Source organism: Aquarana catesbeiana, linkage group LG04 (assembly GCF_042186555.1).
Source record: "Aquarana catesbeiana isolate 2022-GZ linkage group LG04, ASM4218655v1, whole genome shotgun sequence".
Taxonomy (NCBI): domain Eukaryota; kingdom Metazoa; phylum Chordata; class Amphibia; order Anura; family Ranidae; genus Aquarana; species Aquarana catesbeiana.
In genome coordinates, this window is record NC_133327.1 from 341,151,820 (window position 1) to 341,177,168 (window position 25,349).

At 41.4% G+C, this 25,349-nt stretch overlaps 1 protein-coding gene across 9 annotated transcripts in view; it reads right to left on the reverse strand.

Moving 5' to 3' along the window:
* EPHA7 (EPH receptor A7) overlaps window positions 1-25,349 on the reverse strand; it is a 290,760-nt gene that overhangs the window by 67,384 nt on the left and 198,027 nt on the right. For all 9 annotated transcript variants that reach the window (XM_073626951.1, XM_073626950.1, XM_073626949.1 and 6 more), the window contains exon 6: window positions 1,549-1,673. In XM_073626951.1, the coding sequence (XP_073483052.1) occupies window positions 1,549-1,673 (125 nt within the window). The remainder of the gene's footprint in view (window positions 1-1,548; window positions 1,674-25,349) is intronic.

Consider the following 25,349-nt stretch of genomic DNA (forward strand, 5'->3'; position numbering starts at 1 on the left):
TCGTTGCACAAAAACATTGCTAACAGCAATAAGGAGAGTTCTGAAGTAAAATAACCATGGTAACACTACCTAACCATATAAATATAGTATTTTCTCCATTCTTCTTGCAGTCTATAGAAAATAGCACAAAATCGAGGGTAATATATTTAAAATAGAGTGCAGTGATTTTTCATAAATAGGATACTAAGACCAAACTTTGTTCGCAAATCTTGAAAAATAAATTAAATATTGTTAGTTTTTATGTATAGTGAGGGAGGATTGTGAAAAGAAGATGATTTGGAAATGGTGCAAATTAAAGTTTACATGCTTTATATGCTTTTATGTAACGTCCGTTCCTCTATCAAACCGGTCTGCCTTGTAGAAAAACTGAAAGTCAAAAAAGAAGGCCAGAGTAAAAATGACTCAAGTTGTCAACAAGATTGTGATATTTTAGTAATTGTGATACATTTTCTTGTAATGTACACAGCAGGTGTCGAAAGAAGGGTTCTTCTGGAATATGTAAGAAATATCTGTCTTTACAGCATGGGAGGTAGCATGCAGGGAGTGATGCCCGGGTTTATAACAAATTACATGATACATGAGGTAGGAAAAAGTAGAATGAGAAATCTGTGCTGTCACTGTGTGTTGATTTTTTTAAATTTCCAATAAATATGAGATCAGACTAAAGAGAAGTAATCAATGTAAGTACAGAGAGATTAGACAGGAAAAGAAAAAAAACAAACGTAACCGATACATGAATTGGGTAGAATAACAGGTTGTAATAGGCTAGAAAAAAGAGTATTAAATGTTCCACATTGTTGTTAGTGTGGAAGCTCGTAGCTTGAATACATGCATTTTATTATTCGAAATTGGAAACAAATAAGAATGAAAGAAGGATGAGCAGTTATTAATAATTCCTAAAAAAAAAACAATAAAGAAAGAAGAAGCAGGAGGTGTTTATTTATGCAATATATGCATATCCTATGTTTAAATAAATTGTCTGAATATTGAAAATACATAGGCCTTTCAATTAGACAACTTACAACTGATTTGTTATATGCGTACAACAAAACTATACATAAACATTTCTTAAGTGGTTAGTTAGTAGATAATGACCAGATAGAAGAAACTTTTTCATACATGGCATAATTACCTGCCTTCTGTCATGGGCTTTTGGACTATTTAGCCTTCTAAATTATAGCTATCAGAAAGTAAAGCTTATGCATGAAAATCTAGTAATAGAAAATAATACTCATAGTTGACTCCACTAATTGGCTGGATCCTGTGTAAACTAGCTGCAGGTATACAGCCCTTATAACACGGATTTTCACAGTCCTAATATTTACAGGACAATGAAATCTACAATCTGATTGCTTACATTAGACCTAAGCCCTCACTTTTTTAATTGCATTTCACAATATTTAAAAAAAAAAAAAACAAATTAAATAAAGTGTTAGAAACAACAAATGAGAAAACATAATATAAAAATGAGTGTGTTTTTTCATATATCAACTATGTGTGTGTTAAAAATTAGGGAATATGTTGTGTTCTAAATGTAAATGCTCTTACCTTTTCATAATACTTGATTTCATATTCTGTGATGACTCCATTGGGATGTTCAGGCTCCTGCCAGGATAGATCCACAACGCGCTGTAACACTCTTTCCTTCATTACTCCACTTACTTGGGAAGGAGCTGAAACAGCACAGGGTGATAACAAAATAAGAACATTTTGTTGTCTATATCAAATAAAACACCACATTTGATCAGTCTCTCACAGTGTGACTTTAATGATTTCATTATGTTAAAATAAAGCACCTTTTTTCATAAAGTACAATAAAATCCAGATACTAATGAATATTCAAACAAAGCCTTATTATGCTCATAAACTATAATCGAAATGTAAATTAAAGTGCAAACAGCACAAGACAGCATTGTTTGAGATAGTGCAAACAGGAATTGATGGGATTATACTGACAATTAAGCAAATGAATTCTAATTAAGCCAAAAATCGCAAGCTTTCAGATTAATCTCTTGTGAGACACTGACAGACCAAATATTTATTATACATGAAAATAGAACAACAAAACAACAAAAAGAGATGTTTGAAAGCCTTTGAGTATTAACTGAAGAATGGCAGTTACAAAGTAATAACTCACTGCAATCACCAACATACTTACTTTCGCCTAATGGTCAAATCTGTATAAATAATTAAGACAAGATCTGCTAGTAGCATTACATAGCTGACCGCATCACATTTTAACAACTATTAAGTTGCTCTACAGCAGTCTGAATGAAGTATTTTACAAAGATCATTACAGAAACAGCATAGATACTGTAATAAATGAATACAGTGCTAATAAAATAGATTTCTGAATAACAATCAATCATTTAGCATCAATCTAGTAAAATACAGAACTATATAGTATGTGCTATCATTTAGCACAATCTGAGCATGCATAAACTTTTCTTGTGCTTTGCAGAGGTTTCATGGACCTTGGTCCAGGATCACCTACTAGATGATATGAGCTATGGATGTCTCATTTATGGTCTCTAATTTGCTTTAAGCAATTCCCATTAAGCTGACTATACATATTACAACCTGTTTGTAGTCTCCGTTATATCTATCTACACCTACAAAAAACTGCACACCAGCCTGATTCTCATTGCACCAGCAGCCCAGCCACTGCTATACTTATAGCCTAAGCCTTTACTGCACCACAGCCTGCTCTCTGCTGCACCCACAGCCCAGCTACTGCTCCACCAACAGCCTAAGTTTCCACTGCATTCACAGCTTCAGTCTCAACTGCAGCTCAACTTAGTTCATGTCTTTATGGCACCTCTGCTGTACCCACAGCCTCTGTTAGTCCTCAGCTGCAACCAGAGTCTTGGGAGCACCCACAGCCTCAGTCATCTCTACACCTGCAGCCACAGCTGCCTCTCCAACTGAGCCTCCACTGTGCCTTCTATGCACTCATAGCCTTCAGCCTTACTCCTACCTTCAGCTGCCCAGTGCTTAATGCCTCTCTCTTTTCAGATCCCCAGCATCAACTCTCCTCCGTATATGCAAGTACCTGTAAAGTGACCTGGGGTAGCCTGCAGCTAAGATTAAATTTCCATATAGGGGTTCCTAGCAGAGCACCAGCTCTTAAGCCTGGTACACACCACTAGTTTTTTCATTCACCAGCAGGTTGAATGTAAAAAAAATGCAAAAGAAAACGGAAAAGGTGTCACCAGATTAGCCAGTTGCATTTAATAAATAAACAAGTGCATACATCCACTTACATGTAGAAAAGAAGATTTTCAGCACAATGTCCTCCTTATGTGATGTCTAATCAGCGTTTTTTAGCCTGTAGATAGTTCTTCCATAAGAGTAGGTAGTCCCGTCTAGCAGGATTTCCTTAACCGTCTCTGGAGGCTGAGACCGAGGCTTGGCTCTGGTCAGCAGTGGAACTCAGGCGTCGAGCGCGGTGACGTCACTAGAGTTATCCCTACTCCTAGTGACGTTACCGCGCTCGACGCCTGAGTTCCACTGCTGACCAAAGCCAAGCCTCGGTCTCAGCCTCCAGAGACAGTAAAGGAAACCCTGTTGGATGGGACTACCTACTCTTATGGAATAACTATCTACAGGCTAAAAAACGCTGGTTAGACATCACATACAGGGGACATTGTGCTGAAAATCTTCTTTTCTACATGTAAGTGGATGTATGCACTTGTTTATTTATTAAATGCAACTGGCTCTAATCTTATGGCGCCTTTTCTGTTTTCTTTTGCATGTTTTTGGAGTTTGCTCTCAACTTCCCTCTGAAGGCTTGCCCTGGAGCACAGACTTGCTGCTAAAAATATACAGGTTGTTTCCCCACTTGCTCCCTACAGTCTATTCCTTCCTCACACTGATCTAAGAATTTCATGACAAGGTTTGTTATTGAATGGACAATTATTTGTAATCATTTCTAAATAAGCAACAGCGCCACTATCCTGTGTTTTTTTTCTGAGCGTAAAAAAAACCTCACAGCTCAGGTCAGAGCCACTGTACTAACAATCCAATGTTAGTACAGCGATCTCCCTGCTTGCTATTGTGTTCTGACAGGGGGGACAGCCTCCCCACCAGAACAATCCAGTCAACACTTTCAGCCATTGGCTGAGAGTGCTGATCGGGCGCCAGTCGGCTGCTGGTTTTCCACCATGTGCGTACGACAGAAGCCATACACACCGCGGGCTCAATGATGTTGCCCGGCATTTGGCCCATGTGTACTAGGCTTTAGACTCTACTCACAAGAAAAGTTATTGCACAGAAGAGTAGGGTCCACATCTTGGTTTGTGACAAGGGTTTTGTATGTATTTCTTTACTAAGTATGCTAAGAACTAAATTAAATGCATGGTAAAGTTTCTTAAAAAAAAACATGTTATACACACCTACTCTGTGCAATGGTTTTGTACAGAGCAGCCCCTGATCCTCCTCTTCTGGCATCCTACACTGGTGCTCTGGACTAGTCCTCTTCTTAGCGTGCCAGCACAGGAAGTGGCTTCCTATGGTGGTACACTTGCAGGCTTGATCCCGAGTCACGCTGTGTGTGTCTATTGACACACAGCACGGCTCGTCCTTATCCCCTGCTCCCTCATCACTGGATTTGACTGACAGAAGCAGGAGCCAGTGGCTCTCACTGCTCTCACTGAGTAAGGCAGAGAGAGGTGGGAGAGAGGCAGGAGAGAGAGAGCAGCACCGTTGCTTTTGGGCACAGTGCTGGAAAGTCTGAATTGTCATCAAATTGTGGCCCAAAGCAAGGTGCTGTATTGTATTGTGTTTAGCTAATCCATAATGATCTGGGAACTCTTTGTCATGATGTTTAATGACAAATTGTATATAAAGAAGATATACAGATAACAAATATTTAAAAACAAAAAAAGTTAAGAAAAATAGATAAAAATCAAGTTGACTAAGTATAGATTCCCTTCAACAAATATACCTAAAAATTCTTCTGCTCATATGTAATATCAGCCATTTTGCATTTATTGTATTTATTTTTGACAGGCTTATTATATTTCACAGAGCATTACTGAATATGTAAAACCATTCAAATCAGTCACTGCACCCAGCGGATCTTATGTCTAATGTCTCTACTGTAGACATAAACAGAAACACAGGTACACACATCCACACACTGAACCTCCTTTCCGCAGTAAACATTTAAAAGGAAAAGTTGTGCCTAGTAGCAGGCAGCACAGGGTGCATGATATTGCCTGATATAAGGTATAAAGGTAGGGAATTTCAGACTGCAGTATCAATGTAAGAAGAGGCTTTATGGTTAATAAAGGTAACTGAAGGTATATTTTGGTGTCTTTGCTGCATGCCGTTTTTTTTTTTTTTTTTTTTTTTCTTACCAGATTTTGACTTTAAGGCTGCATTCACACCTGAGCGCTTTCAGCTCATAAAAACGTTCATAAAATGCCCAAAAAAAGCCTGGAAAATGCCCAACAAGCAAAATCACATTCATTTCAATGGCACCTGTTCACATCTGAGCGTTTTGTCACCTAAAGCAAAACGCCTGAAAAACTCCTTAAGCTCAAAAAGAACATGAGCTTCCTTCAGGCAGATTACAGGTGTTTTTCGGCTTTTTTACATTGGTGACCTGTACAAAATCACAGAAAAAGCCCTGCCAAAATTGCGGTGAAACGTGCAACTTTGAAAAGCTCAGGTGTGAATGCAACCTTAGACTTTAAAGTGTTACTAAACCCACAACAGTAAAATCTGTCTGTATACAGTGGGGCAAAAAAGTATTTAGTCAGCCACCAATTGTGCAAGTTCTCCCACCTAAAAAGATGAGAGAGGCCTATAATTGTCATCATAGGTATACCTCAACTATGAGAGACAAAATGTGGAAACAAATCTAGACAACAATCACATTGTCTGATTTTTGAAAGAATTTATTTGCAAATTATGGTGGAAAATAAGTATTTGGTCAATATCAAAAATTCATCCCCACTGTATGCAGCATAGCATGCTTGTTATACTCACTGTGGAACTTAAGGGGTTAATCCTCTGCATTGTGTAAAAAGGCTGTTTTATCCTGTATGCATAGATCCTTCCCCTCCTGTACTGTCTATCTGGGGAAAGCTACCTAACACAGGCAATGGTAGCCAACCTGCACATGCTCAGGTGTGTCTTTTATGCTGGAGAGAATAATTACTTGTTGATCAGAGCTAGCCAGGTCACATGCTATTGACATCACACATGTGGGCGTGTATACAGGCTGCAGTGGAAACCTCCACCTTCCTGAACTCTCAGCAATGGAGAAACTGTGCAGTTTATCATGTAACCATGGTATACAGATCAGCCAAAAAGGTATATAGTGACAATATTTTAATCTGAAAAGAAAATGTAAAAGCTGTGGGAACTGTGGGGGGGGGGGGGGGGGCAGATGAACTATTTTCATATTACTGGATTCAGTAACACTTTAATCACTGCAGCTCTCACACCTGTACACCCCTATGGACCAGAGCACTTTTTACATTTCTACTATGGGTCTGTTTATTTGGCAATAACTTTGTCATTATTTAAGATAAATAAATACATATATTGTTTATTTAGGACAGATAATCCTTTCTTTTGTTGATATTGTCCTGTGATTTTTTTTTTTTTTCCAATAACATTTTATTTTATTTTGTTACCAAAGTTTGCATTACATAGAATATAATGGGAAAGGGTTGTAGAAAGGTACGGTACATGGTATTAAGCAAACAGATGCACGTGTATGGAATATTTTCCTTAGTGTGTTGCAAGGAAGTTATGGTTTCTTAGCTAACATGGTTACAACTGCTTCTCATCATCGCATATTAAGAGTAAACTCTCATACTTGATAACAAAAACAACTTATGTAATAAGAAAGAGGGAAAAAAGAGGTAGAGAAGAATAGGGAAAGAAAAGAAGTAAAGTCACCTGAGTGAGTCAATGGTCCGTTTATAGAGAATCCTCCCGGAGGCGCCACAGCTCCCAGACCTTATCATGGGCTTCCAATCTGTCCTGTATCCTGGCCGTCATCTTCTCCATCAATTCCACATCTTTAATTCTCGCATACAGTGCCTCATGAGTAGGGGGGGTTTCTTTTTCCAGTTCAATGCTATGAGGCATCGTGCGGACGTTAAAATATGGCGCACTAGCTTTTTATTGGTTTTTGGGATCTTTAGTGGGAATAGACCTAGTAAGAAAAATTTAGGGGTCATGGGAAGTGGTTTTCCCAAAAGATTGGTCAGTAACTGCTGAACTTTTTCCCAAAAGGTATAAATTTGAGGGCACTCCCAGTAAATATGAAGAAGGGTACCCCTGGCTCCCGAGCATCTCCAGCATCGATCTGAGCTAGTAGGGTAGATAGCATGGAGTACATCTGGGGTCATGTACCAGAAGAAAATTATTTTGTATGCATTTTCTTTATATAGTGTACAAATTGAACTTTTCGCTGCCTGAGACCATACCGCCCGCCATTGTTCCATGGAGAGTTCCTCCTTAAGGGCTTTCTCCCACTTAATCATATAGAGGTGCTTGCCTTGCGCCTCCACTGAGTAAGCATTCAAGATTTTGTATATATCAGAGATCAGTCCTCTTTGAGTCAAACCTGCCATAACCAAGTTTTCAAAAGGGGTTGGGGAGGAAAATCGCAGGTCAGGCGCTATGGTCAGGGCATAATGGCGGATTTGTAGGTAGCTATAGAAAGCCTGGCGTGGTATATCGTACTTAGTTTGGAGTTCGGAGAAGGATAATAACCTATGTGTTCTAGGGTCTATTATGTTGCCGAAGTGGAACAAATTCCGCAAGGACCATGGGTAGGACATTTGGTGTGTAAGGCTATCTGGCACTTTTGGGTTGCAAATAAAGAAGGTTAAGAGCGATTTTTCAGAAGAGAGGTCATGTGGGGAGCCCAATGTTTTCCAAAGCTTACGAAGTTGGGACATAGCTCCTAATAGACGTTCAGGGGGCACCTCCGCGTCCGCACACCACAGCAAGCTATTTGGATGGGTCGGGGCCAGCCAGATCTTTTCTATTTCTGTCCACTTATTGTAGGACCTCTGGGTGGACCACGATATTATAGCTCTGAGTTGAGTAGCTTGGTAATATTTTATTAGATTCGGTAATGCGAGGCCACCATCTGACCGAGCTGCCATAAGGACTGATTGGGGAATTCTATGCCTTTTATGGTTCCAGACAAATTTAAGATTATCTATTTGAAGTTTTCTTAGATGTTTGTATGGAACTGAACTGGGTAATGTTTGAAATAGATAAAGTAGCTTCGGGAGGATCGTCATTTTAATGGACGCTATCCGCCCTAAGAAAGAGAGATGATGTTTTTTCCACCTGAGGAGCATGGTTCTGACCGAATGAAAGAGGGGGGGGGAAATTTTCCTGGTAGAGAGTTGAGAATTTTGGAGTAATGCGAATTCCCAGATATTTTAGAGATATAGTTTTCCAGTGATATGGAAAGTTGGCCCGTAGGTGTATGATTTCTGATTCAGGGATATTTATTGGGAGGGCTTCTGATTTGGATGTATTAATTTTATAGCCTGATAAGGCCCCATATCTATCCAGCTCAGCGTGGAGATTCGGGAGGGATATTCTAGGTTGTGTCAGGGTCATAATGATATCATCGGCAAACAATGAAATTTTAAACTCCCTACCTCGGACTGATATCCCATGGATATCCGGATTACCTCGGATGTGTGCTGCCAAAGGTTCCACACATAGCGCAAACAGCAGGGGAGAAAGAGGGCACCCCTGCCGTGTGCCGTTGTTTATTGAGAACGGGGCAGAGAAGGCAAAAGGAGTTCTGACCTGGGCTGTGGGGTTAGAATATAAGTGCTGTATCGCTCGCAGGAAGGGGCCCTTTAACCCTATATGCTGTAGGGTGGCAAACAGGAAGGGCCACCCTAAACGGTCAAAGGCTTTTTCGGCGTCCAAGCTAAGGAGCAAAGACGCCGAATCCTCCCTGTTCGCCACATCCACTAGGTCAATTACTTTCCTCGTGTTATCCCCTGCCTGTCTAAGCGGTACGAAACCCACCTGGTCTTTATGTATGAGAGAAGGGAGGACTACATTCAAACAAATTTAGAGTAGTTTCGTGAAAATTTTTAAGTCGGAATTTAGAAGGGCAATGGGTCGATAATTAGCACATAGTACGGGGTCTTTATCCGGTTTGGGAATCAGGGTAATAAATGATCTCTGCATGTCAGCTGGGACCGAAGTGTCCCTGAGAAAGGCGTTAAAAAGTCTGCTCATATATGGGAGTAGGAGAGGGAGGAAAGTCTTATAGTATTCGTATGGTAGGCCGTCGGGACCTGGGGATTTACGAGATGGTAGTGATTTAATCGTTAGCTCTATTTCTTCCTCTGTGATAGGTGCATTTAGGGCCTCTAAGTCTGCAGTTTATAAGCGGGGGACACCACTTTGTTCTAGATAACGCTGTAATCTAAGTGAGATCTCTGGGGAGGGAGGATTTTTTGGGATATCTGGGTTGTTATAGAGGTCGGTATAAAAGTCTGCAAAAGCATGTGCTATATCTTTAGGGTGGGATAGTAAGTAACCTGATTTATTCTTAATTTGGTGGGGTGTTGAGTTAAGGGAGTCTTCTCGTAGTTTTTTTGCTAGTAAAGAATGTGCTTTGTTTCCCCTATCGTAGTACACCTGCTTAAGCCTAAGCAAGGCTTTTTCCACTTGTCCCAGTGCAAAATCCCTCAGAGTTGCCCGAAGCCTAATAACCTTCCTGAGGAGGGGTACCGTAGGGGATGTTTGGAGCCGTGTCTCTAAGACCTTTAGTTACTTCTCAGTTCGGTATTTTGTGGCTAGTGCATCTTTTTTCATGGCCGATGACAGAGCTATGCATTTACCCCTGATGACCGCCTTATGGGCTTCCCATAGCGTAGCGGGAGAGATGCCAGGGGTGTTGTTTTCTTTAAAGTAGAGTTTCAGTGAAGAGGTTAATTCCGCGGTTGACTGAGGATGTTGGAGGAGAAAAGTGTTTAGTTTCCAGTTATAGGGTCTAGGGTTGGGGGATTCTATGTCTAGTGTGAGCATAATCGGGGCGTGGTCAGACCAGAAGATCGGGAGTACTCTGGCTTCACGAACTATTCTAAGAGTGGAAATATTAACAAAGAAGTAGTTGATCCTGGTGTGGGTTTTATGGGGAGCTGAGTAGAAGGTAAACTGCCGATCCCCTGGGTGGAGAGCCCTCCAGGCATCAAAGAGAGCATGTTTTCTAAGGAGTTGGCGAAAGAGCTTCGAGTCTCTAATGGCTCGAGCAGATGGTGCCCGGGGATCCACCATATGGCGGTCGGCAGCTATGGAATGAGTTAGATTGAAGTCTCCCCCCACCACCAGAATCCCATGCTTCGACCGGAAAAGGCGTGTAAACATTTTAGATAGAAATCTATGTTGTTTAACATTGGGTGTGTACAAAGCACACAGGGTGATCTCCCGGGTCTGCCATCGACCCTTAACAATAACATAGTGACCGTGTGGGTCGCTATAGTGACTCTCATATACAAACGGGGATCCTTGCTTAATGAGTATGGCCACCCCTGCACGTTTATGTGATCCTGAGGAAAGGTAGCTGTGTGGGAATTGCCTGGATGCAAAAGCGAAGGTGCCCCCCCGTCAAAGTGTGTTTCCTGGACAAAGATAATGTCAGCGCCAGACTGTTTAAATTCCCTCAGTGCCAAATGCCTCTTTTTATTGGAATTTAATCCATGAACATTTAATGAAAATATCCTAGCCATGGTCTCTAGATGGGAGGAGGAGGGAGCTCGTATTACCTGGGCTGAAGATGACGGCCTTGGATCCTGGGATTGGGAGCGGGCAACCTCCGGTGGGGGATCTGGACCCATCCCATGGTCCATGTGGAGAGTCACTCTGGGACAGAGAGAAGACAACGAAAAAAGAAGAAGCTAGAAAGAAGAAACAAAAGTTAGTGTTAGACAAAACAGAACAGAACCAAAAAGATCTTTTCATCTGACCTTGAAAGGTTGTTGGACCTAGGTCAGTACGGTTTCCCAAGGATCTGCCCAACTCCGCTCCAACAGAGTAGGTCAGGCGGATGCGAGGGAGCCCTAGGTTGGTCATATAACAAGATATTATCAAAACTATTGTGATAGTCATCACTTAATTAGGGGAGGGGTTGGTGAGCATAAAATCACCTACTCTCTCAAGTCTCAACAGAGACATGCCCATAAAGTAGAACAAAAGCAAAATTAGAAAAAACTGAGGCAAAAAATTGGGGGACTAAGTGAACAAAACGTCCAGGACAGATCTATCAGCCTAGTGAAGTGGCCGAGCATCTACAAGATAAAAGACCCAAGAAAAGATTGCGAGTCCAATTCAGCCATTTCTGGATTTGGAGCTTTTGCGAGGGGTACCATCCTTCCGGGTACGATTAGAGGAGGGGACCTTCTGCCATACTGTGGGCGGTGGGGGTGGGATAGTTACTAAGTCCCAATCTGGAAGTTGAGGGGGGCTGATCCCCAGAATGTCACAAAAAATTTGTTAGATCCTCTGGATAGCGTAGAATAGCAGATCTGCCTTGGTTCTTGGCTGTAAGGGTAAAGGGAAATCCCCACCGATAGGGGATACTTTCTTCTTGAAGGGTACGTAGGAGAGGTTGCAAGAGTCTGCGCTTCTGTAGGGTTATCCATGAGAGATCCGGAAATAGTTGCAGCTGGGCGTCCTGGAAGGTTACTTTACGTGTCAGTCGAGATTGTCGCATAATGTCCTCCTTCAAGGGGTATGAGCTTATTCTGCAAATAATGTCCCTTGGTTTAGAAGTGAGATTCTTGGGGCGGAGAGCTTGGTGGGCTCTATCCATGTCGATTCGGTTGGTTAGGGGCTCCCCAAGGAGGTTGTTAAATATATGTTGTAATTTGTTGTGAATGTCCTCCGGGCCGTCTGTCTCCGGGACTCCTCGCACTCGAATATTATTTCTGTGCCCCCTGTTATCCAAGTCCTCAAGGTGGCATTGCATTTCCCTTAGTTGGGTACGGTGATCCGCTCCTTGAAGTTGAGTCCTATGGACTGCCAATTTAGTCTCTTGAATTTCCTCTTCGGCCATTTCCACCCTATCAGCTAAATGCTTAAGGCCTGTTTGTAGTATCTGTATTTCCGAACGACAGGTAGATTTCACATCTGCGATCAGCTGTTTAAAATCATCTTTGGTGGGCATCGCCTGTAAATTGGAGTACCACTCATTAGGAAGTGATTGGTGTGGGGTTAGTGGCAGGTATTGCTGCAGTGGTCGTTGGTGAGATGGCTGCTGCTGTTGTAATTGCGGTGCAGCTTCATCCCGCATGGCGGGCGTAGATTTTGGGGATACAGTCCATATGTTTCCCCAGGGCTGTCCCTGGGTACGTGTGGGGGTCTCCTCTTCCTCCAGAGCATAGCGTTGGGGGACAGATGGTGAATCTTTTCGTATTGAGTTAGCAGAGTGTGTGGCCTGTTCTTTAGGAGTGTTCAGTGCTTGAGAGAATGAGAGTCTCTGCGCTTTAGGTGGGGGTGAGCCAGGCATGAGGGCTCTGAAGGCCGCTACAGGATCACCGGATCCAGGTGAGGTATTGGGGGCCGGGAATCTCGGGCCCGGCAAGGCCGGGAAGTCCGCTGACACATCAGAGGATGACGGTGATCCTGGGGCATCCCCCGGCAAGCAGGGATCCGAGGCCATCCGCAGCAGGTGCGGGAAGGCCTCTGAGCATTGAGTGTAGAGGGAGGGAGGGGGGCCAAATATGGCGGCTGGAGAGTCACGTGGCGAAGTCCCGGCACGGACAGGGCAGAGCAAACTCACCGTTCCCAAGGGAGAGGAGATGCCCATGGTGTGTTGCGGGGCCGGCGGTATGCTTTCCAGGGTTCGATGCGAGTTCAGGTCTGGCTGGGAGGGCTGCGAGGAGCACCTGGAGTGGGCCACCGAGGCCTCCGGCGCCATGTTGTCTGTGCCGCTGGACGGGCCGTCCGTCTGTGGAAAGAAGGACCGGAGGTCCGACGATGAGCCGGGTGGTGGCTGTGATGATCCCCGCGTTTTAGCGGATCGGGGGGCCTTAGATCTGCCCATGTAGCTGTGGTGTAGCATCCCCAATTAAGCCTTTAGCTGCGGGCTGAGAGAGAGCAGACGAGTCAAGCGTCCATCTAGGTCGGCTTCCGGTCACGCCCCCCATCCTGTGATTTTTTAAAGCAATCCGTCGACAAAAAAAAAAAAAAAATACTTTTTTAATTTAAAAAGTATCAATTTTATTCTACAATTTGTCCTATTTAAAATAACACTATATTTAAGGGAGAGATTTACTAAAACTGGTGCACACGGAATCTGTAAATACAAAAGTATCTATGTTACTTTGTATCTCTCTATTTTATGTTTGAATTGTGTTTACACACACTGCTTCAGAAGGTTTATCTGGCCACGCCAGATAATTGATTTATAGTAGTAACTATTGCAACAAATCGACAATGCTGGCAATTACCAGTGATTTGTAATTAGAAATATAGTTGCTGAGGTCTCTGGCAAGTTATAGTTTGAGTTGGTGTTGCTACCAATTGCTCTCTTTCTGCGATCTGTGGCTAAGCCAAAGAGGGGAAAATAAAGCAATTGTCACTGGTGAGCTGGTTGCTCACATGAAACACTGCATAAAGTCAGCCCTGTATAGCAAAGTCTTAAATCACTGTAAAGATACTGAGCATTCCATAGAAAATAACTATGCTATAAAAGATTATTGATGCAAATAAATCACCCTTCTGATATGCCCCTTAATAGCTGCTGTATTTTGACAGGCGGGAATTGTCAACAGATACAAGGGGGTCAACAGCAGTCAGGCAAAAGGACAGGGCATATTACACACTCATTGTGTACTTTTTTTGCCTTGCGTACACACCAAAGGTCCAAAACTGGTGTGTCTCAACCCAAGAACAGAAATGTAATGTGTTGTAGCTTCTCAGCCATTAGATGTGGTGGCATGTATTATTTCTTTCCTTTATTTTTACCTTGTGATCCTGTCAGAAAAAACTTCCTGTCCCAGGGTCCCAACACTCACCCTCTGTATTTTGACAAGCAGTTTTGTCCCCCTAGGACATGTGTTTTAGGACTACAGTACACTTTCTCATCTCCACAGCATTTCTCATCTCCACAGCATTGAGCATAGAGTTGTAGTTCACAGCCTATAAACTGGACAGGCCTGATAATGCTACGTGAGATAATATAGCAAAGTGCACAGGAACTTGTGAGCTCACTGGACAACTGACAAGTTCAACATTTTCTTTTTACACTTGCTGAACATATAAAGCAAAACATTTTCAATGTTAAATTTAACAGACCAAAAGGAGAAAATATGAGAAGTTCGTTCTAAGAGTTTACAATTTAAAATGAAGAACAATGTCCATTTTAAGGCCAACATTGATGTTAAAGCAATTCCTTGCATAACCGCATAAATACAAATCCTTTATTATTCTCATTTCTGGATTATGACATCCACAAATACTTTATTTCATGCTGCATGGAAAAAAAAGACTAATTGGTATGATTATCTAGTATGATAAGATTATTGAGTTACTTGTCTAAATGGTCAGGGACACCATGCTGGCTGCATCTTCACAAAGTGTTTATAAATCATTCATTAGGTATAAGCAGCACAGGCAAAATAATTTCAAATTATCTGGGTATACACTCCCTTCACATTAAAGCTGTGAACACAGTTAATCGTATTAAAATTATGAATGCCAACCAAAGATTGCCTTGAATTTGCACCCCTAGGATCTTATCTCATCTCATCTTTTCTTGTTTCTTTGGTGACCTTATTTTATAGTGATTCTACCATTGCTCATCTCTGGTAATCGAGTGAAAAAATCAATGCATTTACCCAGGGACACCACTTGACTCCAGGTCATAAGAAACAGACAAGCCATGCATGTTTAATTTAAATTCTTGTCCTACTGCATTCTCATAGATGTAACAGTTTCTCAAGGAGCAGAAAGTAGATGCTGGGAGAGCTCAGAAAGGTGTGAATTACAGATTCATCCCCATGTCTCAAAACCTTCGATTAAGCGTTACCTTATTTTTTTCTGCATGTACATCAAAATCCAATAAGACTCAATTGCATTGCCAGGAGCTGGACTTATTTTTCAATAAGAAAGTGAAGGGAGAAAAGCCATTTTTAGTGTAGCAGCTGTTTTAACACATCACTACAGGTATAAAAAAAAATCAAGATGTTTCATTACAATATAATCCCTTATTGCTTTGAAGTCTAATAGTTCAAATTCTTCCACTTGAACAACAAAGATTGACGGCAGGATTGCTATTAAAAAAATGCAGCAGTCAAAGGAAGGAAAATGATAAAGGATCATTATTTTTTCATATTAATTCAATTTAGAATGTGTGTTATCTTTAGATACCCAATCATGATCCATGGAATGCGAAAAAAAGTCCTTACGCTTTTTAGCTTATGTTAGAAGACAAGCACAATGCACAATATGTGGTACCTCACAGCGATCAATTAGCTATCATCAATGGGCTGATTGATCTAAGCTGATAGAATGTAAATTGTGGTCTTTATAGGTTAATGCAGCTTTTATATCATTATTGCTCTTTGCACTTGAATAAGCACACCAATGTAATATAGGTCTGAGGATTCTAGTTGGCAGCTTTAAAATGCACGTTCAACATAAAACATGTTACTTCTGTCCTCTACAGAGATGCAGGACATAAACTGTTATCAGCTGAACAACAAAATGGAACTGATTTACTAAAGCCGGAGAGTGCAAAATGTGGAGCAGCTCTGCATAGAAACCAAGCAGCTTCCATTTTTTTTTGTCAAAGCTTAACCACTTCAGCCCCGGAAGATTTGGCTGCTCAATGACCAGGCCATTTTCTTTGCGATACGGCACTGCGTCGCTTTAACTGAAAATTGTACGGTCGTGCGACGCTGTACCCAAACAAAATTGACGTCCTTTTTTTCTCACAAATAGAGATTTCTTTTGGTGGTATTTGATCACCTCTGTGGTTTTTATTTTTTGCGCTATAAACAAAAGAAGAGCGACAATTTTGAAAAAAACACAATGGGGTTTATTTACTAAAGGAAAATCCACTTTGCACTGCAAGTGCACTTGGAAGTAAAGTTGCTGTAGATCCGAGGGGGACATGCAAGGAAAATAAAAAACAGCATTTTAGCTTGCACGTGATTGGATGATAAAATCCGCAGAGCTTCCATTCATTTCAGATCTACCCCTTAGATTTAGAGCGACTGCACTTTCAAGTGCACTTGTAGTGCAAAGTGGATTTGCCTTTCGTAAATAACCCCCCATTTTCTTTTACATTTGCTATAATAAATATCCCACATTTAAAAAAAAAAAAAAAAATTTTTTTTCCTCAGTTTAGGCCGATATGTATTCTTCTACATATTTTTGGTAAAAAAAATCATAATAAGTGATTGGTTTGCGCACAAGTTATAGCGTCTACAAAATAGGGGATATATATATATATATATATATATATATATATATATATATGCCATTTTTATTAATATTATTTTTTTTTTACTAGTAATGGCGGCGATGTATGATTTTTATCGGGACTGCGATATTGCGGAGGACAAATTGGACACTTTTGACACATTTTTGGGACCACTGACAATTATACAGCGATCAGTGCTATAAAAATGCACTGATTACTGTATAAATGTCACTGGCAGGGAAGGGGTTAATACTAGGGGGTGATCAAGGGGTTAACTGTGTTCCCTAGAGCGTGTTCCAACTAGGAGATGTGGGGCTGTCTAGGAGGAGAGAGAGATCGGTGTTCATACTTAGTAGGAACACACGATCTGTCTCTACTCCCCTGAAAGAACCGGGACTTGTGTGTTTACACACACAGATCCCGGTTCTCACTCTGTCACGAGCGATCGTGGGTGCCCGACGGTCATCGCACCCGCCGGGCACTCGCGTCGGCTACGGGCACACGCTGTAGGTGCACGCACTCACCCCTAGTGGCCAAAAGGCAAAGCGACACAAGGTAACGTCGTTTTGCACTGTCGTGCCATTCTGCCGCTAACACTTGCACTTGCTGGTCGGCAAGCAGTTAATCGAACAAGCTGAAGTTAGAAGCTCATTGGCTACCATGAACAGCTGCAGCATATTTTGCACTCTTTATTTTTAGTAAATCAAAGCCAATACATTGTGTGATCAGCTTTGGACTGAGTCTGGTAGAGTTAGTGCTCATGTCAAGTTTTTATTGACACCTGTGACCCTATTATGGAGATTTGGGAACACATACAACAATAACACTATTTGGAAAAAGTGATGGGTTAGAACTTCTGTCAGTTTTTTTACTGCTGTATGTGTCCCTACTGAAGATAACCCTCTTCCTGTGTGGTCACAGAGACAAGACATAAGAGGAACTTTCTTCAGTGTGGACACTGACAAATTAAACCTGACAGAGATTTTAATCACTCTGTGCTAAAAAATAAAAAAATAAAATAAAAATAACTTTAAAATAGTTCGCTATATACAGCAGAATACACTGCATAACAGGATTAAAAAAATTACATTTTATTTTTTTTTCTAAAATTAAGCATTTAATTAGTATATACTGTACATTTTAGCCTGTATATTATATGGTTTTTATTTACCTACTACAGCTGCATATTTGCACTTTAAACCTGTAATATATTGCATCTTATTATTTTAGTAAGTTTTGGCAGCAAAACATGCGAACACAATCAAACACCCATAAAAGCCAATAAACAATTTGCTTTGATCGATTCAGCCCTAGTTAGATAATGGATGGTAATTGGTAGTTATATTTTAGTGGACATTGGCATTGTGTTAGTAAATAAATTGGCACTTCATTCAATACTACATTCACAGCATGATCTGTTCAGGAAAAAGATGCTCACAAAACTTGCTAGGAAGCTAAATAATAAGAGAGCCTGCATTTTTAAGGACAGGGAAAGAGCAATGTACTTCGACACAGCTGGGTTCCATAAAATTCATGGAGAAAATAGCTCATTTATCACTTTGTGCTCTGCGTTTAAGCTCATGTGCTCTGCCATAAGCTTCCTTGGCAAGAAACTTTACCAAGAATTAAATGTATCCATGTAGGGGTATTAACTGACCAGCAGGTGTTCAATAAAATATTTTAATGTACAAAGTAGTGAATGTATGTACATCTTAGCATGAGGCAAATCATTACACTAAAAAAGCAAATGACTTACATGTTTTTAGACTGATAAAAAATGATAACAATTAAAAATATATTTACTATTATTAAAACAGTAGTTCATTTGGGAACTGGGAACTGTAAAGCGTGTAACTAGAGAAGTGCAAATTGATGTGCACATGGATTCCAACAGGCTCAAGGATCACAATGGATCAGGCTAATTCTCACTATCTGTAAATAATTCCTGATCTGCAGAGGCCTGGTCCTTATGGGATATTTCCCTCAATTTTCTTTTAATAATGACTCTTCTCTTTGGGTATATGAACATCCTACCCATGTTGCAAGAGGGCCATAAGAGTATAGGTTCCCTACTATAATAATACCAGCCCATGCTTTAAAAGAAAAGCTCAATAAACAAACAAATAGAGGTATACTGTACATACAAAAATAAATACACAGCCCAAATGTAAATGCATTAATATATCACAGGACCTGACATTCAGTTCATTCAGTCTTATAATTCACATATCTGTGCCACAATGCTAAGTCAATCAGATGACACCAATATTTTCTATTTTGGCTTTGCAGCTTAATGTTTTATCAGCAAGCTTTTGAAGATGCCAATTTAAAATCCAGGGAGATAGGCAGGTGACTCAGGAAACTGGTAAGCTGAACTAGTGGCACCACCTGCCTCACTAGGTGGTATAGAAGAACAGAATAAGTCCTGTAATTATAAATATAATTTTATTTCAACTGTGAAGTTAGCTGTTTGGCTGGAGTTTGGCTTTAGAATACTAAGGGACTTTGTGTGTGCCAGGGACTTTTCGTGAGTGAAAAATCCTCATTGAGAGCTACTGCGATTACCATAATGCATTTCCCATGTTATCAACTTTAGTTACTTAATTTAACAGGAATTTTTATTTGTATTAAAATTCTCCTCAGTTTTAAAAATAATGAAATAAAATAAGGTGTGTATGTATAACTATGAATATATATATATATATAATATGATTCTACTAAAGTATAACTAACTATAGGCAACACTTTTTTTCATATTGGATAGAGTAAGGGAGGGTTATAACCCCTGTAAGGTTTATTTTTGTCATTGGGGAGGTTTCCCTTAAAGTGGTTGTAAACCCTTTACAACCACTTTAACCTACAGGTAAGCCTAGATTAAGGCTTACCTGTAGGTGTTTGAAATATCTCCCAGACCTGCATGGTCTAGGAGATATTTGCAAATCGTCGTAGGACGATTTCTTCTGCACATGCGCTGGAGTTAGAAAGGGCACGCTGTGCTGTTTCTAGCTCAGGTCATGCCGTTAAAGGCAGCTCCCGCGCATGCGCAGGAGTGACGTCACGCACCTCTGGCCAGTCACAGAGCCGGAGTTTGCGGCCCCGGAAGGAAGAGGGGTGAAGAATGGACGCTCACTACTAGCGAGGAAGATGGGGACATTGCAGGCTTCTCCTGCAGGTAAGTGTCACGTAATGGGCTACTATGCATAGTAGCCCATTATGCTTTACCTTTGCAGGGAAACAAAGAGGAAGTAACGCCCCTCAGTGTTTACTTCTTCTTTAACTTCCTGTCTCTTAGCCAAACAAGAAGTGAGGGGAAATCCCTGCAAATTAAGGGAATTTCTAGGGTCCCCAGGTCACAAGAACTACTGTCCCCATTCGAAGATTTCTTCTTAATTAATTTCAGGGGACAACCCAAATGGTAAACAGGACAAATGGATAGGAGGTATCTCCCTAACGGGGATACGGACCGCAGTAAAAGTTGACAGATATTCTAATCCTTCTTCCCTTATCTAAAACTAAAAAAAAGTTTTGCCTTTATTTATACTTTAAGTATTGTAATATGTATCTTCCTTAACATCATTAAAATTGCTATTAAAAACATTTCTCTATAAGGCACAGGATGCAGGGACTACTGCAGAGAGAAATGAATACTTCTGTTAAACTGATGGGGCATTGCTGATTATCTGTTTTCAGGATTACATTCCACTAATCAAGCTAGTTCAATAACCCAGACTTATTTGTATTGTTAAAAGCTGTAAAGTCGTGTATATATGCTCTGGAATCAATCCTCCTATTTAACAAACTATTTCTGTACGACATGACAACCGCCAAGCATGAAACTCAATACAAAAGGGAAGCCTACTGTACAGTCAAACAGCTGTCAAGCACAGAGCCACCGGTTAGCTTATTGAATTACCAGTGTGTCACTTTGTTCTTGTGCTTTAGATAATGAAAAACACTTGCATGCCTGGCCCAAAAAGCAAATTTGATCAGCATCTCAACAGTTTCAAATGTTAAAACCTTTCCACAACCCTGCTTTAACTGTACAAAGGTGCATTGAATCAAAATGTAGACTAAATAGAATCCTGAGAAAAACTGTTACTATGTGAGATGTAAAATGATGGTAACCAATTATGGTATCACTTTTATTTGTGTATTTGTGTATTTTAATTCAGTATTATTGAGTTCATTTATACAATGCTGCTGATGACAATTCTATGAAGTATAATGTGTGAGAGTGCATATTTTGTGCTCTTAAAGAGGAACTAATCTGTGGAAGCTTTGCATACAAAAGAGTATATATGAAGAGACCTCCTTAAGGAGGTGTAAGGAGGTCTACCCTTTTGTATGGTGATAGAAATTGATTGTTCAGACAAAGCAATATTTCGTTTTATTTTTAATCTTGTTTAATCATTCATAAAATGTGTTTATTATTATATTACTTTGTATATTTTTATACACTTTTACATAAGATAATATCAGGTGCCTTAAAAGTCCACTTAGGGGAACCCCCTTTTGTTTTTGTCTTTACAATTACTTTAAGGTAAAAATGTCCAGTTTCCTCTTCTCACAGGACAGATGGAAAGCAGTGGAAGCCATTGGCTCCTGATGCTGTCAGTCAAATACTGTGAGAAAGGAGCAGGAGGCGAGGCTGAGCCGTGCTTTGTGTGTCTATGGATGTATATAGCCTGGCTAGGGAGCACAGCTGCCAATGGCTTCTGATGTTCTCTCAGGGTCAAGTAAGTACAGTGCCTTGAAAAAAGTATTCATACCCCTTGAAATTTTCCACATTTTGTTATGTTTGTCAGAATTTGTCATGTTACTTAAATGTATTTTTTTGGGATCTTATGTGATAGACCAACACAAAGTGGCACATAATTAATTGTGAAGTGGAAGGAAAATGATAAATGATCATTTGTAAAAAAAAAATTTAACCACTTGAGCCCCGGACCATTATGCTGCCTAAGGACCAGAGGTCTTTTTCCAATTTGGCACTGCGTCGCTTTAACTGCTAATTGCGCGGTCATGCAATGCTGTACCCAAACGAAATTTGCGTCCTTTTCTTCCCACAAATAGAGCTTTCTTTTGATGGTATTTGATCATCTCTGCGGTTTTTATTTTTTGCGCTATAAACGGAAAAAGACCGAAAATTTTGAAAAAAAATGATATTTTCTACTTTTTGTTATAAAAAAAATCCAATAAACTAAATTTTAGTCATACATTTAGGCCAAAATGTATTCGGCCACATGTCTTTGGTAAAAAAAATGTCAATAAGCGTATATTTATTGGTTTGCGCAAAAGTTATAGCGTCTACAAACTAGGGTACATTTTCTGTAATTTACACAGCTTTTAGTTTATGACTGCCTATGTCATTTCTTGAGGTGCTAAAATGGCAGGGCAGTACAAACCCCCCCCCAAATGACCCCATTTTGGAAAGTAGACACCCCAAGGAAATTGCTGAGAGGCATGTTGAACCCATTGAATATTTATTTTTTTTGTCCCAAGTGATTGAATAATGACAAAAAAAAAAATATATATTTACAAAAAGTTGTCACTAAATGATATATTGCTCACACAGGCCATGGGCCTATGTGGAATTGCACCCCAAAATACATTCAGCTGCTTCTCCTGAGTATGGGGATACCACATGTGTGGGACTTTTTGGGAGCCTAGCCGCGTACGGGGCCCCGAAACCAATCACCGCCTTCAGGATTTCTAAGGATGTAAATTTTTGATTTCACTCTTCACTGCCTATCACAGTTTCAGAGGCCATGGAATGCCCAGGTGGCACAAAACCCCCCAAAATGACCCCATTTTGGAAAGTAGACACCCCAAGCTATTTGCTGAGAGGCATATTGAGTCCATGGAATATTTTATATTTTGACACAAGTTGCGGGAAAGTGACACTTTTTTTTTTTTTTTGCATAAAGTTGTCACTAAATGATATATTGCTCACACAGGCCATGGGCATATGTGGAATTGCACCCCAAAATACATTTAGCTGCTTCTCCTGAGTATGGGGATACCACATGTGTGGGACTTTTTGGGAGCCTAGCCGCGTACGGGGCCCCGAAATCCAATCACCGCCTTCAGGATTTCTAAGGGTGAAAATTTTTGATTTCACTCTTCACTGCCTATCACAGTTTCGGAGGCCATGGAATGCCCAGGTGGCACAAAACCCCCCCTAAATGACCCCATTTTGGAAAGTAGACACCCCAAGCTATTTGCTGAGAGGCATGGTGAGTATTTTGCAGCTCTCATTTGTTTTTGAAAATGAAGAAAGACAAGAAAAAACTTTTTTTTTTTTCTTTTTTCAATTTTCAAAACTTTGTGACAAAAAGTGAGGTCTGCAAAATACTCACTATACCGCTCAGCAAATAGCTTGGGGTGTCTACTTTCCAAAATGGGTTCATTTGGGGGGGGGGGGTTTGTGCCACCTGGGCATTCCATGGCCTCCGAAACTGTGATAGGCAGTGAAGAGTGAAATAAAAAATTCACGCCCTTAGAAAGCCTGAAGGCGGTGCTTGGTTTTCGGGGTCCCGTACGCGGCTAGGCTCCCAAAAAGTCACACATGTGGTATCCCCGTACTCAGGAGAAGCAGCAGAATGTATTTTGGGGTGTAATTTCACATATTTCCATGGCATGTTTGAGCAATATATCATTTAGTGACAACTTTGTGCAAAAAAAAATAAAAATTGTCTCTTTCCCGCAACTTGTGTCGCAATATAAAATATTCCATGGACTCGACATGCCTCTCAGCAAATAGCTTGGGGTGTCTACTTTCCAAAATGGGGTCATTTGGGGGGGGTTTTGAACTGTTTTTTTTTATTTTATATATTTTTTTTTTTTTACACTTTTTTTGTAACTAACTTTTGTAACTGTAACTGGTTCCAGGTTCGGGTCTCTCAAAATGCGATGGCATCTTGGGAGACCCTGTGAAAGTGTGCCTAGTCTGTGCAATGCTGTACCCTACGCTAATACTCAACTAGTGAATGGTAGCGTTCAAAACATTCACCAATGCAAAGACCAGGATTGTCAGGACAGGAGGGACAATAATAGCGGGTGTCACGCCTATATACGCGATTGCTGCAGACACAACATCTTTTTTGGGGGGGTTCGTTGGGTAGGGGTACTCGGGAGGATATAAAAATGCCTCTCATGCAGCCGACTGCATTTGGTTGGGGATGTGAATGGGGGAAGTACGGGCGCTGCAGAAGTAGTGGGTTCCCAATTAGAATTGGCGAATGCAGCAGGAAGGGCATTATGGGCACGACGGGCCTGTGTTTGTCTTTTTGGTGGCAGCGGGACACTACTTGTGCTTGCCACCTCACCAGCTTGAACTGCACTTATGGGACTCGCCACGTCACCAAGTGTTACTGCAGTGCTGGTTTGACTACGACCGGGGTGTACTACGCCGCTGGTGCTTGCCAGTTCAATAAAAAGCTACCAAAAAAAACTGTTAGCGATCGCAGGGATCAGGCCTGACTCTGCGAACGCTGCAGTTATGCGTTAAGTGTTTTGTAAGTGACAGTGATCGATCGATACTGCACTTGGGTGGGCTGGGCTGGGCCGGGCGGAGGGGCAAAATGCAGGTGCTAGCAGGTATCTGGGCTGATCCCGCTAACACTGCGTTTTTGGGAACCCTAAACTGCTGGGGATGCTAGTATAGATCTGATCGGATCAGATATTGATCCGTTCAGATACTGTACCACTAAGGGAGGTGTATGCTGCGTGCGTGGGTGTTAGTGGTACTGGCGCTAACCTGACGCTGCCTGGGGCCGGTGCTTGCCAGTTCACCAAAATACTACCAAAAAAACTGTTAGCGATCGCAGGGATCAGGCCTGACTCTGCGAACGCTGCAGTTATGTGTTTAGAGTTTTGTAAGGGACAGTGATCTATCGATACTGCACTTGGGTGGGCTGGGCTGGGCCGGGCGGAGGGGCAAAACGCAAGTGCTAGCAGGTATTTGGGCTGATCCCGCTAACACTGCGTTTTTGGGAACCCTAAACTGCTGGGGACGCTAGTATAGATCTGATCGGATCAGATATTGATCCCTTCAGATACTATACCACTAAGGGAGGTGTACGGTGCGTGCGTGGGTGTTAGCGCTACTGGCGCTAACCTGACGCTGCCTGGGGCTGGTGCTTGCCAGTTCACCAAAATGCTACCAAAAAAACTCTTAGCGATCGCAGGGATCAGGCCTGACTCTGCGAACGCTGCAGTTATGCGTTTAGTGTTTTGTAAGTGACAGTGATCGATCGATACTGCACTTGGGTGGGCTGGGCGGAGGGGCAAAACGCAGGTGCTAGCGGGTATCTGGGCTGATCCCGCTAACACTGCGTTTTTGGGAACCCTAAACTGCTGGGGACGCTAGTATAGATCTGATCGGATCAGATATTGATCCGTTCAGATACTATACCACTAAGGGAGGCGCATGCTGCGTGCGTGGGTGTTAGCGGTACTGGCGCTAATCTGACGCTGCCTGGGGCGACGCATATCACCGCCGGGCGATTAGGGGGCTAAACCTTTATTCGGTAATAAACGGCGGGTGCCCTGACACTATAAAAAATAAACGAACTAACCAGCGTCAACCGTAACGGTTATACGGTGATCAGTGGTGAAAGGGTTAACTAGGGGGCAATCAAGGGGTTAAAACATTTATTAGATAGTATATGGGGGTCCCTGTCGCTATAAAACGCTGACGGCGAACCTAAATATTTACCTCACTAACTAGCGTCACCAGCGACACTAATACAGCGATCAGAAAAATTATCACTTAGCGACACTGGTGACAGGGGGTGATCAAGGGGTTAAAACTTTATTAGGGGGGGTTAGGGGGGTACCCTAGACCTACAGGGGGGTAACAGTAACTGTGCTAACACTGTAACTGTCACAAACTGACACCATGCAGTAA